Source organism: Dendrobates tinctorius, unplaced genomic scaffold (genome assembly GCF_039654945.1).
Source record: "Dendrobates tinctorius isolate UK_male_01 unplaced genomic scaffold, ASM3965494v1 ptg000064l, whole genome shotgun sequence".
Classification (NCBI taxonomy): Eukaryota; Metazoa; Chordata; class Amphibia; order Anura; family Dendrobatidae; genus Dendrobates; species Dendrobates tinctorius.
In genome coordinates, this window is record NW_027361732.1 from 67,569,930 (window position 1) to 67,585,352 (window position 15,423).

General features: G+C 41.2%; 1 protein-coding gene across 2 annotated transcripts in view; it reads left to right on the forward strand.

Moving 5' to 3' along the window:
• Positions 1-15,423, forward strand: part of GPC6 (glypican 6) — a 1,398,086-nt gene that overhangs the window by 1,208,989 nt on the left and 173,674 nt on the right. For both annotated transcript variants that reach the window (XM_073580450.1, XM_073580451.1), the window contains exon 6: positions 2,776-2,919. In XM_073580450.1, the coding sequence (XP_073436551.1) occupies positions 2,776-2,919 (144 nt within the window). The remainder of the gene's footprint in view (positions 1-2,775; positions 2,920-15,423) is intronic.

The window sequence follows — 15,423 nt, forward strand, 5'->3', positions numbered from 1 at the left end:
GGTGCCCAGATCCCCTTCCCCCAAACAACGCTATATAGCTGCTTGCAGAGTTCTCAAAAGCCAGTCGACTACCACCCTCTCTACCATGTGGGAAGGAGTTAAGGTCTCGAGCTAGAGTCTTCTTTTGACTTTTTTCATATGCCTGAGACCAAGCAAATCAGGACTCCACAAAGGACCACTAAAATACTGGTTGTGCCCGTACATATGTATTAACCCCCAGTAGGGCAAGGATCTCACCTTTCAGTTTCTCATAGTCCTTGACATCCTCCAAACAGAGATCAAAGTAGGTCTTCTGGGTGTCTCCCATCAAGAATGGGGCCACTACTTCAGCCCACTGAGAAGTTGGCAGGCTCTCTCACTCCACTTTGCGTTAGTAGGTGGGGAAGGCTCCTACGTTGTCCTCCAGACTCAACTTTCTTAGCGCTGTCCTGAGTTTTTCCCAGGCCTTATGGCGAACCGGGGTCAGAGGTGGGGGCGTCTCTTGCAGGGCCACAATCCGATGCAGTATGAGGTTGTTCATCTGCTGCTGCTGTTATAGCTGCTGCTGCTGAAACTCCTGCCATTTCTGCTGCTGCACCTGAGGGAGAACCAACTGCCTCAGAAGTTCCTCCATTTTGTCGGCAGGCCTAGGAGTAGTGTTGAAGGCTTGATTAAGGACATGTCATTTTCTTCGGGATATATTTGTAGAGTAGCGGCGTTACACCCAGTGAAATTTAGTGAGACTGTGACCCAAGCAAGTTAAGTAGATGTCCTTTATCCAAATGCTGCATACATACCATCGCTCACCTCTGGATCGCAGCCAGGAATATGAAAAATAAAGTCCTGTGCCTCTGACACTTGCACCCCGGTGAGGTTCTCGGGTGCTACCATGCCCATCTACATCACTGGCTCTGGCCTGTGTGAGCTTGACACAGCCAGGCATACGTCCACAGCACCTGCAGCTCTGCTGCATGTGCAACCAAACACAAAACTGACACATCCAAACTTCTACTGCAGTTTAAATGAAAACTGTGGCCATGGGCCACTTACAAGATTCGGACTGGAGGGAGAGACCCATCCCACTTCCATCCTACAGATCACTCCAAAAATAAAAGCCCAATACAGGTATTCCTAAACTGACTTGGTAAAATAACTTGACCCAGTCCACTCTTAGTTTTATTTTGCATGGTAACCACAGTCGTGGTTGTGAATACAATACACTCCAGCGGGTTCATGTTTCCAATCACAGTCTGGGGTATTCATACTGGCCCTTGCATATAATACCCATCACTGTCTCATGATATGGAAAATAAAACCTGAGCAATATCCCTGTAAACTTCAGTTCTTAAAGGGACATACATCAACAAGCAAGAATATACAGTAACTGGTACCTGAAATTACAGCTTATTATTATATTGCATAAGAAATCAAAAGATCACAGGTTTAAGTCTGTTCCCAAAAAGTACTAATTAAAAATGAAATAAAAAGTTTTTATAACAAAAAATTTGAACAAAAATATTAAAGTTTAATTCATCTCCCGTTTCCTCAAATGTAAATAACCAAATAAAAAAATAATAACAACACATTTGGAATTGCTGTGTGCGTAATTGACTAAATAAATAGAAAATACAAAGATCTATCCCACACAGTGAACGTTGAAGCAAAAAATGAAACAGCAGAATTTTCAGGCACCACAGTTCACAGAAGAAATCTAATATAAAAGGAAAGAAACATTGCATGTGCCCCAACATAGTGTCAATGGAATTGTCAACTTGGTATGCAAAAAGCAAGCTGTCACACAACTCCATCAATGGGAAAAGAAGAATATGGTGAAATAAGCAAAAATTTATCTTTGCAAATTTCCATATTATTTGTCACCACATAAATAAAAAAATCAGATGCATGTTTGATATAATCTTAATCGTAAAATGAAATGAAGTCAAAACTACAAGTTGTTCCACAAAAAAGGCCTCATGTAATTGTGTCAATGGAAACGTTAAAAATCATGACTCTTGACAAAGGTGAGAAAAGTATTGAATGCGCAAAAACTAAATATCGGTGTTAAATAGGCCTTTTAGACCTGTTGAGGTGGGTGTACTTACTTTGAAAATCTATCAGAATAGCTGAAAAATTCTTTTTGAAAAATTTCCTACCTTATTATTATAATAATATAATTTTATGAGTCTATAATTTAATATTAGGAGCCTAAAGCTATTATGACACGTACTTACTAAGCAGTTACACCAGTCTCATTGATTCTTAATGATCTAGGTAATGATTTATGTACTGTAGCTTGTTTTGTGAAATCTGGTGACAAATCTGCTTTAACACAGGACAAGGTGCTTAATGTGAAAAAGTGATAACAGGTGTCAAAAATGGGAAAATGAATGCAGACCAAAGGAGTAACAAAAAGAAACGGGGGGAAGTTAAGCCTAAAATAATTGTCAAGCATGCCCTAATATAGTGGGGCCCAAGGGTGTAACTATTGTGGGGGCAGGGTTTGCAGTCACACCTGGGTACCAGAGAACAGGGGAGTCCAGAAGATCTTTGTGGCCCTTATGAAAAGACCAATACTAATAAATATCTGTGACACTTGGTGACCCTGTTGGAGATTTTGCATTGGTGCTCTCAAGATTCACCTTACACAACTGGTGAGGTTAATTCTAGCTTTTACTTATTACATCCCAACTTATCAGAGTAAGGAAGCACGAATGAGGCTTGAGACAAGTTGAAGCAACTGTTGATGATGAGATGTAATGTGGGTGATTTCTCTTTAACATGTCTTAATCTGTTTAGGTATTCCTTGGATGTGGCCAACCTAAATCACTTCATTCATCAAGAACATTGAGATCCTTTTCAGGAAGACGTAACATATATTTCAAACCCTACAGTTTACATGAAAAACCTACAACTGCTGCGGGAACGAGTATAGACAGACTGGTATGTCATATGTTCCATAATAATATAGCATATAATTCTCAGATACGAGTGACCTTACAAGAAAATAGCCTTATAATGCTTTATGTATATTTGATTAACAAAAATCAGCTTAGAATATTAATACACAAAAGAAATTTAAGTACCACTTCCAGACTTGCCATTGTGCAAACCTGTATAGCTTCAAAAGGCCGAAGAGTACTTTAATAAACATTAAAAATTGGCTTGCTTAAAAGGCTACATTCCCACAATGAGTATTTGGTGGGTTTCTCATGATGATAATTTTCTACACCATTTCTACACCTATTAGGTAAATTAGGTTGCTTTCATTTTTTTCATTACGTTTTTAAGTACATTTTGTTTATATGCATTTTTGTCGCATTTTTAATGCTGTGGTTTTTGTCTCTTTTTAGTGTGTCATGTTTTATCCCCTTTCTGAAATTGGGCATAATAATCTCTTGACAAATTCTTAATCTTGGCTCGTGGGACTTTCGCATAAGCAAAATGTGATGTAAAAGTTTTAATGTGAACATTTGAGTAGAAGATGTAGCGCCTTTTACTTGTGCCTTATTGACCAGGGATGGTTTATTATGTCATGGCGAACGTGCGCACACACAGGCTATGTGCGCCCTCGATCGCCGCTGGGTGTCAGGTAATTCTGACAGTTGACACCTGACACTAAGTGCCAGGAGTGGACCCGCACCGCTCCTGGCACTTTAACCCCGTTAATGCTGCAATCGAATGTGATCACAGCATTTCAGGAGCCAGCAGAAGGATCACAACCCCTCGCCACTGGATCAGAGACCTCATGTCGTTAAGCGGGGTCCCGATTGTTGCCATTGTGACTCGATGTTGTCATGACGACATCCACATCAGCAGAGCTAGGAAAGTTGCTTGATCATGCGCAGTGTATGATCAGCAGTTTTCTCTATCAGTGCAGAGCTGACAGTTTACATCTATAGCACTATAATAGCAGCAGGGTGGGTAATAATACCTTAAAAGGACTGTCAGTCCCATTGTTTTTTATCTTGAGCACTGATTGGTTTTTGAGCACTGGCAATTTAGTAGTAATTTGTTTGGTTGTGCATTTATGCATTGGGACTGACAGTCCTTTTAAGGTATTATTAAAAGTTATGTTTTAATAACTTCTGCCTACCCTGCTGCTATTGTTGATTTCCTTTTGGGAAGGTACTGAGGGTCAGATTACGTTCTGACGTACAGGTGGCTGTATAATATCCCCATGCTTTACAAGCGATCAGCCTGCAAAAAATGATAGTCCCATAATGGGAACAAGTTAAAAAGTTCAAAAAAGTATTAAAAAAATTAAAATTATTGTAAAAATATATAAAAAAATAAAAAATCAAAAGATATTGTCACGCCGCGCTCACCTGGGGGCAGGACCTCGGTCCCGACGTCATCTCTTCCGGAGCCGCGGTCACTCCGGGGGTCCCGCCGGGTGCGCACGCGCACCTCTCGTACCTAGGTCCCTGTCTCCTCCATGTTATGTCTGCGCTTGCGTGCTTTTCTCAGTTCAGTCTCCAGGTCAGCCCTCTCTATGGTACTGGAGGACTTGACCCGGAAGCTCTCGTGATCATGTGCTATATCAGGCTACCTCTTCCTAGGGGAGGTGCCTGATTATTGTTGTGCTTCTTGGCTTGGTCTGCCATGTCACTGCCTGGCTGTGCGCTGTATTCGGATCCTCTGCATTGCACTCTGTTGTGCCTCTTGGCACACGCTCTGAACCTGCACTCTGCCTTGTACTCGGTTGTGCCTCCTGGCACACGCTCTGACCCTGTGCTCTGTCTTACATTCAGCTGTGCCTCCTGGCACATACTCTGATCCTGTGCTCTGTCTTGTACTCAGTTGTGCCTCCTGACACACACTCTGATCCTGTGCTCTGCCTTGTACTTAGTTGTGCCTCCTGACACACACTCTGATCCTGTGCTCTGTCTTGTACTTACCTGTAGTTGTGCCATCCTGCTTCACTCACACCCGGATGTACAAAGTCTCTGTATACCACGGGTTCCCGTGTCCACACTTTAAATGTTCCTGCAGACACACTCACCCACTCGTGTCTCCTGTGAGCCTGGTGCCAGCAGTCGTGGTACCTCACCCCCTGGGGCTTGCCCCTGACACTCCCTGTATAGGGGGTGGTGTTCACTAAGTCAGCTCGCCCTGGGAGGGTTGGTGCCATGACCCAGAGGGTCCACTCCAGGAGTCGTCACAGATATTAAACTCATGAATAAATGTTTGTATGAAAAAAATAAAAAAAACAATAAAAGTACACATATTTGGTATCGCTACATCCGTAACAACCCGACCTATAAATCTGTCCCTCTAATTAACCCCTTTAGTGAATATTTAAAAAAAATAAAAAACAAGGCAAAAAAACAATGCTTTATCATCATACCACTGAATAAAAAGTAGAATAAAACGCGATTAAAAAGATGGATATAAATAAACATGGTACCTCTGAAAATGTCATCTTGTCTCGCAAAAAACAAGCCACTATACAGCTACATCAGTGGAAAAATAAAAAAGTTATAGCTCTCGTTTTTTCCCTATACTTTAACATGGGTGGTCATATGTGCGAATACGCATTCGTTTGTATGCGCATGCATTTTTTTGTAGTGTGCGCTCGGGCGCACAAAATGCATCCTGTTGCATTTTTTGTGCGTCCGACTTGCCCAAAAAAAACGCATGCGCACGCAATGCGTTTTTTTACAGCAAGACACCCATTATAGTCTACTGGTGCGCATACGTGCGCATTGTAATGCGCACGTATGTGCAAAAAAAGCATGCGTTTTTTTTAAAAAAACACACCAAAACCCGCAAAAAAACGCACACAAACGCATGATGTGTTTTTTTCATGTGTTTGTGTGCGCAAAAAACGCACACCAAAAAAATGCAAGTGTGAAAGTAGCCTAAACATGAATTTAACATTCTGATCAGAATGTATGAAGCGCACTGCCATGTCACGGTGTACCTCTTAGTGGGTTCTAAATTTTATAGCCTTGAAGGAGCTGCGCCGTGCGCTAACCACTGTTACGGCAATGATGACATGACATGGCAGTGAGCTTCATAGTGGACCTTTTGTTCAGTTATGTGAATTTTGCCTAGAGTCATTAGATCAACATATGATTTTTAGATGTGTAGTCTATGTCCTTTGTTTTTAAGCATATTGCATGATCCATCCCCTCCCTCGAATCAGCACTCCTCCCATTTGGCACAGGCAATTTTAATTAACAGGAAACTGCAAGAGGGGTTCTGCCTATTTTTGCTGATATATATAGCTGACATGTGCCCAAACAGCCGCTGGTGGAATCGCGATCCACGCACGGCTGTTAACTAGTTAAATGTCGCTGTTAATCTCTGACAGCGGCATTTAACTCATGCTTACCAGAAGCGCTTTGCTCTTCCTGCCCACCAGTGACCCAGACACATGATCGTGGGTTGGCAATGACAATCGGAAGTCTGCAGCAGACCTCTCTGGTTGTCATTGCTAGATTGCTATGAGCACCGCCCCATGGTCGATGCTCATAGCAAGTGAGCATTTCTGCTACAAGCAGGCAATCTCATCATCGCCTGAGTGTAACAAAAGCGATCAAAGTATTGCAGGCTCTAGTCTCCCATGGAGACTATTGAAGCATTCAAAAAGTAAAACAAAAATGATTTAAAAATGTAAAAAAAAAAAATAAAATAACACTTCAAATCACCCCCTTTCACCCCGTTCAAAATAAAACAACAAAAAAAATCAAAATCAAATGAAATATACACATATTTGGTATTGCCGCATTCAGAACCGCCCAATCTATCAATATAAAAAAAATTAACCCGATTGCTAAATGGTGTAATGAGAAAAAAATTAAAAACCCCTAGAATAACTTTTTTTGGTTGCCACTACATTGCAATAAAATGCAATAACGGGCAATCAAAAGATCGTATCTACACCAAAATCATATCAATAAAATCATTAGATCAGTGCACAAAAATAAGCCATCACCCAGCCACAGATCTTGAAAAATAGAGATGCTACAGGTCTTGGAAAATGTCACCATTTTCTTTTAAAAATTGGTATCTTTTTCACCACTTAAATAAAAAATAACCTAGACATGTTTGGTGTCTATGAACTCATAATGACCTCAAGAATCATAATGGCAGGGCAGCTTTAGCATTTAGTGAATATGGTAAAAGAAAAAAACTGTGGCATTGCATTTTTTTGCAATTTCACCGCACTTGGAATTTTTTCCCGTTTATCAGTAGACGATATGTTAAAATCAATGATGTTGTTCAAAATTACAACTTATTCCACAAATAATAAGCCCTCATATGGCCATTTTGACTAAAAATAAAAAAAGTTATGGCTCTGGGAAGAAGGGGAGCAAAAAAACAGAAGTTCAAAAACTGAAATACCCCTGGTCGTTAAGGGGTTAATACGGATAGAAAGATAGATAGATAGATAGATAGATAGATAGATAGATAGATCTATAGATATTGGCCCTCTCCCAGACTAAGAGCACCAGTCCTTAGCTACCCCAGAAATATCTATTAGATGCGCCAATTCAGGCGATTATCCTCAGCTCTTCTCACTTGCTCTGATTCATTGGCAAGTGGGGTAATAGTTTTGCATTTGATGACAGCTGCTTTACATCCGCTGACATCAAGCCCAGGGTATAGAAATGGAGAGGTGTCTATCAGACACCCATATTGCTAGCCCCGTTGTCAAAACTAATAAAGACATATACAAAGTAAAATTCCTTTTATTGTCACTCCCCATCAATTACTCTCTTTTTCCCATTTATTAAACAAAAAATAAAAATACAAAATCAAAGTAATCCTCACCTGTCCACCATTAATCCATAATGATGAGGTCTCGCGACATCCCCAACTCTGCTACATGGTGTTGTGAATGGTGACATAAGAAACATGACCATTCACCACAACAGCTGGAACACGCTGAGAGTACCGTGAGAAATTTCTGGCTGCAGTGACGAGTGGTAATGTAATTAAGGTTACTGCGGGTCACAGGCAGGAGTTCTTACAGTAATCTCTCTGTGAGCCGGCCTGTGAACTGCTTTAACCTTACTGATGTCACCGCTCGCAGCATGAAAATTTTCTGAGGATAAAATCTGACACGTGAACAGCTCCATAGACTCTCTTAGGAAAAAGTACTATCTGTGAAATAAACGGATAGCACTCATACATAAGAAAACTGATGATTGCCTAAGGGCCCCGTCACACATAGCGACTCACCAGCGATCCTAACAACGATATCAACTTGTCAGGATCATTGGTGAGTCGCTGCATGATCGCTGGTGAGCTGTCAAACAGACAGCTTCACCAGCGATCAGCACCAGCAATGCCGAGCGCGCAGCGTCGCTGTGTACTTTAGTTACCAGCGCGCTGATGCAGGGAGCTGGTAACTAAGGTACACATCGGGTTTCTAAGGGGCGCGCGTCACTTAGAAACCCGATGTGTACCTTGGTTACCAGCTCCCTGCATCAGCGTGCTGGTAACTGAGGTACACATCGGGTTTCTAAGCACCGCCCGGTGCTTAGGAACCCTGCGTTTACCTTAGTTACCAGCGCGCTGATCACTGGTCTCCTGCCTGTCACACGCAGTGATGCGTGCTGGCCAGCGGGAAACCAGCGATCAAAAAAATGTCCTGGCCATTCCATAACGATCAGCGATAACGGCAGGGGGGCCGGTCGCTGGTCAGTGTCACACACAGCGATCTCGCTGGTGAGATCGATGTTGCATCACTAAACTTATGACTCAGCAGCGATCTCGCTAGCGAGATCGCTATGTGTGACGGGGGCTTTAGTCATATGTGTGTTTTTTTCAAGTGCATTGTTCCTTTGCATACAGTAGTTGCCTCATACAGTTATTGTAGATTTTAGCACTGACAAGATGAATTAAATAATGCCATACTGTTTGCTTAAAATTAGTTATGCAGGGACCTCCCTGATGTAGCAGGCTGGCAGGTCTATACATCATCTGACATGTACTAACCAGATTCTCTGATTTTGATCAATGGAAAGAAGTAGAGATTTTTAGCCAAAATGTCTGGAGTTTAAAGATGATTGAATCAAATTTCATGAAACATTTGCCCCCAAATATACCCAGCACAACATCAATTATTGCTGAAGATTGCATCTGCCAATTACCAGGTTTGTATGACTTTAAAGGAAATCTGTCAGCGACTCAGCAGCTTTTTACTATGTAATCTGATGGCAGCATGAGGTAGGGTCTTACATACTGATTTCATCAGTGTGTCACTTATTAGGCTGTGTGCTCTTGGTTCAATACAATGTTTTATCAGCAGGGGATTATCATTGTCAGACTACAGCTCATGTTTTTCCTTGTCCAGCCATGCCCCTGCCAATGATTAGCAGTTTACTGTCAATATACAATCAGATCTCTGGGTAGGGTTAGCTTTCTGAGCTCTGCTACATCTATACAGCATAAAAAATTTGCTGACAGTTTCCCTTTAAGCGTTTCCATACATGCTTCCACGTAATGCATTGCAGCTATCACATCACATGGTTCACAGCTGCCAACAAGGGAGTACTAGCACAGGTATTATAGAAAATAAGAATAAGGGAATCAGTGACGATTTTAAGGTTTTACAGCCTAGGGATTGGAGGTTAGAGTGTACACCTCATCGTATCAGATATGGAATAAAAGGCCTAAATCAGATTGTGGTGCACTACTGCAGCACTTAAGAATAGAGACGAGCAAACTTGTTTGGAAAACGTTCGCCAATCTCAAATTCTGCACAAACGTAGCACATTCGGTTTCGTGTTTGGTTTTGGCATTTTTACTCAAAGTCAGCAAAATTCGGTCACAGTTTGGTAAATCATCATGTTTCCACTATTGCTTTTGTTATGACTTTGGCTAGGATAATGGTGCTGTATGATAAGTGGAGGGGATGGGGTGACATGTTTGATGAGAGGAGGGGAGAGGTTAGAGGAGCCTTGCACTCTTTTTTTCCTTTAACTTTGTGTGTGTTGATTCCGGAAAATGGATGGTTTCTGTGCCCTGATTGGCTGCCCAAGTCACATGTCCCTGTCCATATAAAAACCAGACATCTTGTTTTGCTGGTACCATTTTCTCAGTGTCACAGTGCAAAGAAGCTGCTCCTGATAGTGCAGCAAGTGAACTTGTCAATTAGCTAGGTAAAATCCTGTTTTGTGTGAAATCAATCTCCCAGCATCTAACTAGATTGTGCAAAAACTGTGTTGCAGTCTCAGAAGGCTCCATTTGCTAATCCAAATAGTTTGTGAGAAAACTGTTTCAATGAGAAATCAGAAGGCCAGATTTCCACTTAAAACCGTTAGGCCTACTATTGGGGTACAGCCAGGAGGCTTAATTTGCTAATTCAAATCATTTATGATAAAACTGTGTTACAGTGGGAAATCAGAAGGCCAGATTTCCATTTAAAAATTGTTAGACCTAAAATTGGGGTGCAGCCAGGAGGCCCAATTTGCAAATCCAAATTGCTTATGATAAAATTGCATTTCAGTGAGAAATCAGAAGGCCAGATTTCCCCTTAAAAATCATTAGGTATAGCAGTGTTTTTCAGGCATAATACCTGAGAAAATAAATAGTGATTGTTCATTTAGTGACAGGTGACTGACAGGTGTGGGTGTTTGGTTGTGAAACAGCAGGTTACAAGAGGGGAAGGGTATATTCAACATGAGTAGGAAAAAGTGAGGTCTTTTTAAAATTTTCCCTTATTTACAAGTCATTATACAGGAAAAAATGTTTCTTAACTTTTTCGCAACATTTTTTTTATGTAAACTCCAATTTCTTGTTGATTTTGAATTGTCAGTGCTTAAAATGGCGTAAAAGTGTGATGCCATTGTTCTCAGCAGCGATCTGGAAGTCACAGATGATTCCGAGGTCTTTCCCATGTTTCCTCCTTCCATTCAGCACTTTTTTCATCAGTTTCAACATTTTTACTGCCCCCCAGACCTCCTAGTAGGGTTTGCTAGAAAATTGCTCAGATTTCACGTTGGCTTCAATTATACTCATTACTCAAAACGACCATCCCAGTAATAGAAATTGTTCAGTTCATGTAATGAGCAGTCAAGCACTTTATTGCTTGCTCATCTTTACTAATCTCTTTATCCCCCAAACCTGGTTTCATGACAAAGCCAAATTTTACAATTCTGGCCAATGTAATTTTATGTGTTAATAACTCTGAAACGGATCAACGGATCCCACTGATTCTGTGTGATTTTTCGCGACATATTGTACTTTATGGAAGTTGTAAAATTTCTTCGATATGACATAAGTTTATTTGAAAAAAGGAAATTTGGCAAAAAAAATTAAAATTTAGCAATTTTCAAACTTTAAATTTGTATACCCTTAAATGAAAACGTTATGTCACACAATATAGTTAATAAATAACATTTTCCACATGTCTAGTTTACATCAGCACAATTTTTGAAGCATTTTTTTTTTGTTAGGAATTTAGAAGAGTTAAAAGTTGACAAGCAATTTCTAATTTTTCCAATAAAATTTAGAAAACCATTTTTTTAGGAATCACATCACATTTAAAGTGACTTTAAGGGGCCAATATTATAGAAAATACTAAAAATTTAACACCATTCTAAAAACTACAACCCTCAAGCTACTCAAAACCACATTCAAGAAGTTTATTAACCTTTCAGGTACTTCACAGAAATTAATGGAATGTGGAAGTAAAAAATGAACATTTGACTTTTTTCACAAACTTTTTGCATTAGATCCACATTTTTTATTTTTGCAAGGGTAACAGGCAAAAATGGACCACAATATTTTTTGTGAAATTTCTTCTGAGCATGGTGATACTCCATAAGTGGAGGAAAGCTACTGTTTGCACACCTGGCAGAGCTCTGAAGGGAATGAGCGCCATTTGACTTTATGAATGTAAAATTTGCTACAATAATTAGCGTTTGCATAGCCCTTGATGTACCTACACAGTGGAAACCAATCACAATTAACATAACTTTGGAAACTAGGTCCCTCAGGGAACTTATCTAGATGTGTAGTGAGCACCGTGAACCCCTCTCTACTACACAGAAGTTTATAACATTGAGCCATGAAAATAAAAAAAATCACATTTTTCCCACAAAAATGTTTAGCCCTAAATGTTGTATTTTCAAAATGGTATCAACAATGCAGGATCAACAATGCAGAACAGCTGCACTAAAAATAGGCTGAACTAGATGGACATAAGGTCTTCCTTAAGCCTTCAAAACTATGTTACTATGTTACTATGTAACAGGAGAATTTGCACCATACAATTTTTTGTGCAATTTCATTTAATCAAGTTGATGAGGAGGAAAACTTATGGTTCGGCACACAACAGGGCTCGGAAGGGAGAAGCGCCATTTGACTTTTTGAATTCTAATTTTTCTGGAATAATTAGCAGACACCATGTTGCATTTAGAGAGCCCCTGATGTGCCTAAATAGTGGAAACCCCCCACAAGTGATACCATTTTGGAAGCTAGAAACCTCAGGGATCTTGTCTAGACCTTGAACCCCCAAGTGCTTCACAGAAGTTTATAACATAGAGCCATGAAAATTTTAAAAAAATCAAATTTTTCCCACAAAAAATGTTAGTTTAGCCCCAAATATTTTATTTCACGAGGCTAAAAGGACAAAATGGACCCCCAAAATTGTGCAATTTCTCCTGAGTACACCAATGTCCCATATGCAATCAAAAACTACTTTTGAGATACAGTGCAAAGATCAGAAGGGAAGAAGCACCTTATTAAAGATCAGATTTTGCTGGACCAATTTTAGGGTGCTGTGAGGATCTGAGGTTGTGGGTCATAAAAATCATCTAGGCAGGTTAACGATGCAACTATTTTTTATTCCATTCATCCATGGTTGTACAAAAAATCCAGGTAGATGGCCAACATACAATGTCTTCAGTCCACAAGTTTCTAATCTGAGATCATTAGTTCCACTGCGTTTCAGGCGATAGCCACTGTCTCCCAACTTTTGGTTGGCCCACAGATTTCATATCTCCAGCCAGTATAGTGTGCAGTCACAGCCTATGTTCCTCCAGATGATGGATATCATGACTGTAGCTCATGGATACCCCTACAGCCGATAATCAATCTCCAAAACTCCATAGATCATCCATTCATCACAGCTTGGATCCTCTTCTGTCGAAGTTCCTCCAATAACTGCCTGATTCAACCCATGTCTCTTTTTCTCCCTCCCCCTTAAGCCCCCGTCACACATAATGATCTCGCTAGCGAGATCGCTGCTGAGTCATAAGTTTTGTGACGCAACAGCAATCTCACCAGCAAGATCGCTGTGTGTGACACTTCTCAGTGACCGGCCCCCCTGCTGGGAATCGCAGATCATCCTGGAATGGCCAGGACATTTTTTTGATCGCTGGTCTCCCGCTAGCCAGCACGCATCGCTGCATGTGATAGGCGGGAGACCAGCAATCAGCAAGCTGCCGCTAGTAACTAAGGTAAACATTGGGTTTCTAAGCGGCGTGCAGCACTTAGAAACCCGATGTGTACCTTAGTTACCAGCATGCTGGTGCAGGGAGCTGGTAACCAAGGTACACATTGGGTTTCTAAGTGCCGCACGCCGCTTAGAAACCCGATGTGTACCTTGGTTACCAGCTCCCTGCACTAGCACGCTGGTAACTAAGGTACACAGTGGGTAACTAAGCGACGTGCATCGCTTGTTACCCACGTGTCGCTGGTGCTGATCGCTGGTGAAGCTGCCTGTTTGGCAGCTCACCAGCGATCATGTAGCGACACACCAGCGATCCTGACAAGGTAATATCGTTGTCGGGATCGCTGGTGCATCGCTATGTGTGATGGGGCCCTTAAACAATTTTCTTTAGCTCACAGAACAAAGCATGTTCCATAACATGGGGCTGTATGTGAGACCCCCTGTGCTGACGGCTCCCCTGGGTCTACTATCTCAATCCACACAATAAGCTTGTGGCTTTGGGCTGGTAGAACAATGGATTGATAGGATGATTGCTTTACATTTACCTTTAGCAATCTACTATCTGGCCTAAGGTGTACATAAGATCTAGCCTGCTCATCTTCCTCTGCTTACTGTCAATGAATGGAGACATTGATTCCTGAGGATGAACTGACGAGCAAGCAAATCACTAATAAAGCACAGCAAGAATATATATATATATATATATATATAAAAACGAGTGTACAGTATGTGTGTGTATGTATGTGTGTGTTGATGATGATGTCATAATGGTTGCCATGGTGACGTTGATGTCATAATAGGTTGCCATGGTGACTGTGGTGAGGATGATGTCATAATAGGTTGCCATGGTGATGAGGATGTTATAATTGGTTGCCATGGCGGCGATGATGTTAGAATTGTTGCAAGTTGCAACCTATTAGGACATCATAGTCACCGTGGCACGGGACTATGGCATGGAGGATATGTATGATGGGTATATGGGCACTGGACTATGGGATGGAGGATAATCATTATAATTTGTTATAAATAACGACAGTTAGTTACTAAGCCCGGGCAATGCAGGGCTCTTCAGCTAGTACTATACACAAAAGAAGATGACATACAGGTATACATAACCACAGCAGCCAGCCAACCATGCCCACCATGAGGGCAGAGCAGCGTGCATAATAAGATGAGATGAAAATATGATGCTTCCATGTGGTTGATCCTCCATGATGGCGTAGGACATGCCCATGGACCCCTACGTTGCGGGCCACCCCACGCCAGAATGGAGGGTTGCAATCTGCACAGCATAAATGCTAGGAGACAGGTAGCAAATCGGCATGCAACCGATCGCAATGCTCCACTAACAGAGAAGCCGTGGGTGGGAGGTGTCACATGAGATGGGGGAAGGCCATTTTCATCTTTTAAGAAAATGCCCGCAATGTTTTTTCCTGAAGAATCTTATTGGTCATCTTTTTACTGTCAGTTTTACTGTAGCCACCAAAGACTTTTTTCAATTTTATATAAGATTGTAATGCAGGAGCATTGCAATACATTATAATCTGTCAGCCCTGCATGGTACAGAGGTCACCACAGTTCAGACTGTGAGGGAGTGCAGACTCAGTGATGTCACCGCTAGTCACTGAGGCTGCGTTCTCAGCATCTCCTCATTCACCAGTGGTTTTCAGCCGTGGCAGTCACATCTTGGCACCATCCTAGTTGAAAACTGTATATGCCCCAGATATGGATTACTGTGTGGGACACAACGACAGACAGGTATGGTATATTGTTGGTTTATTATTTTACTTTTATTACAGGAGATCGAGGGCTTTACAGGAATTAGGCATGGTCATAAGTATGGTTTAATTAAGAATATTAAAGTGGTCTTAAGTGTCTTTATTTCAATTAAAGGATTTTTTACTTGGTGTCTGTGCCGCCATCCCATAGTCCTGTGCCCATGTACCCATCATACATATCCTCCATCCCATACTCCAGTGCCTATACATCTATTCTATATATTCTATTCTAACCTGTCAGTGTGATTTTACTGT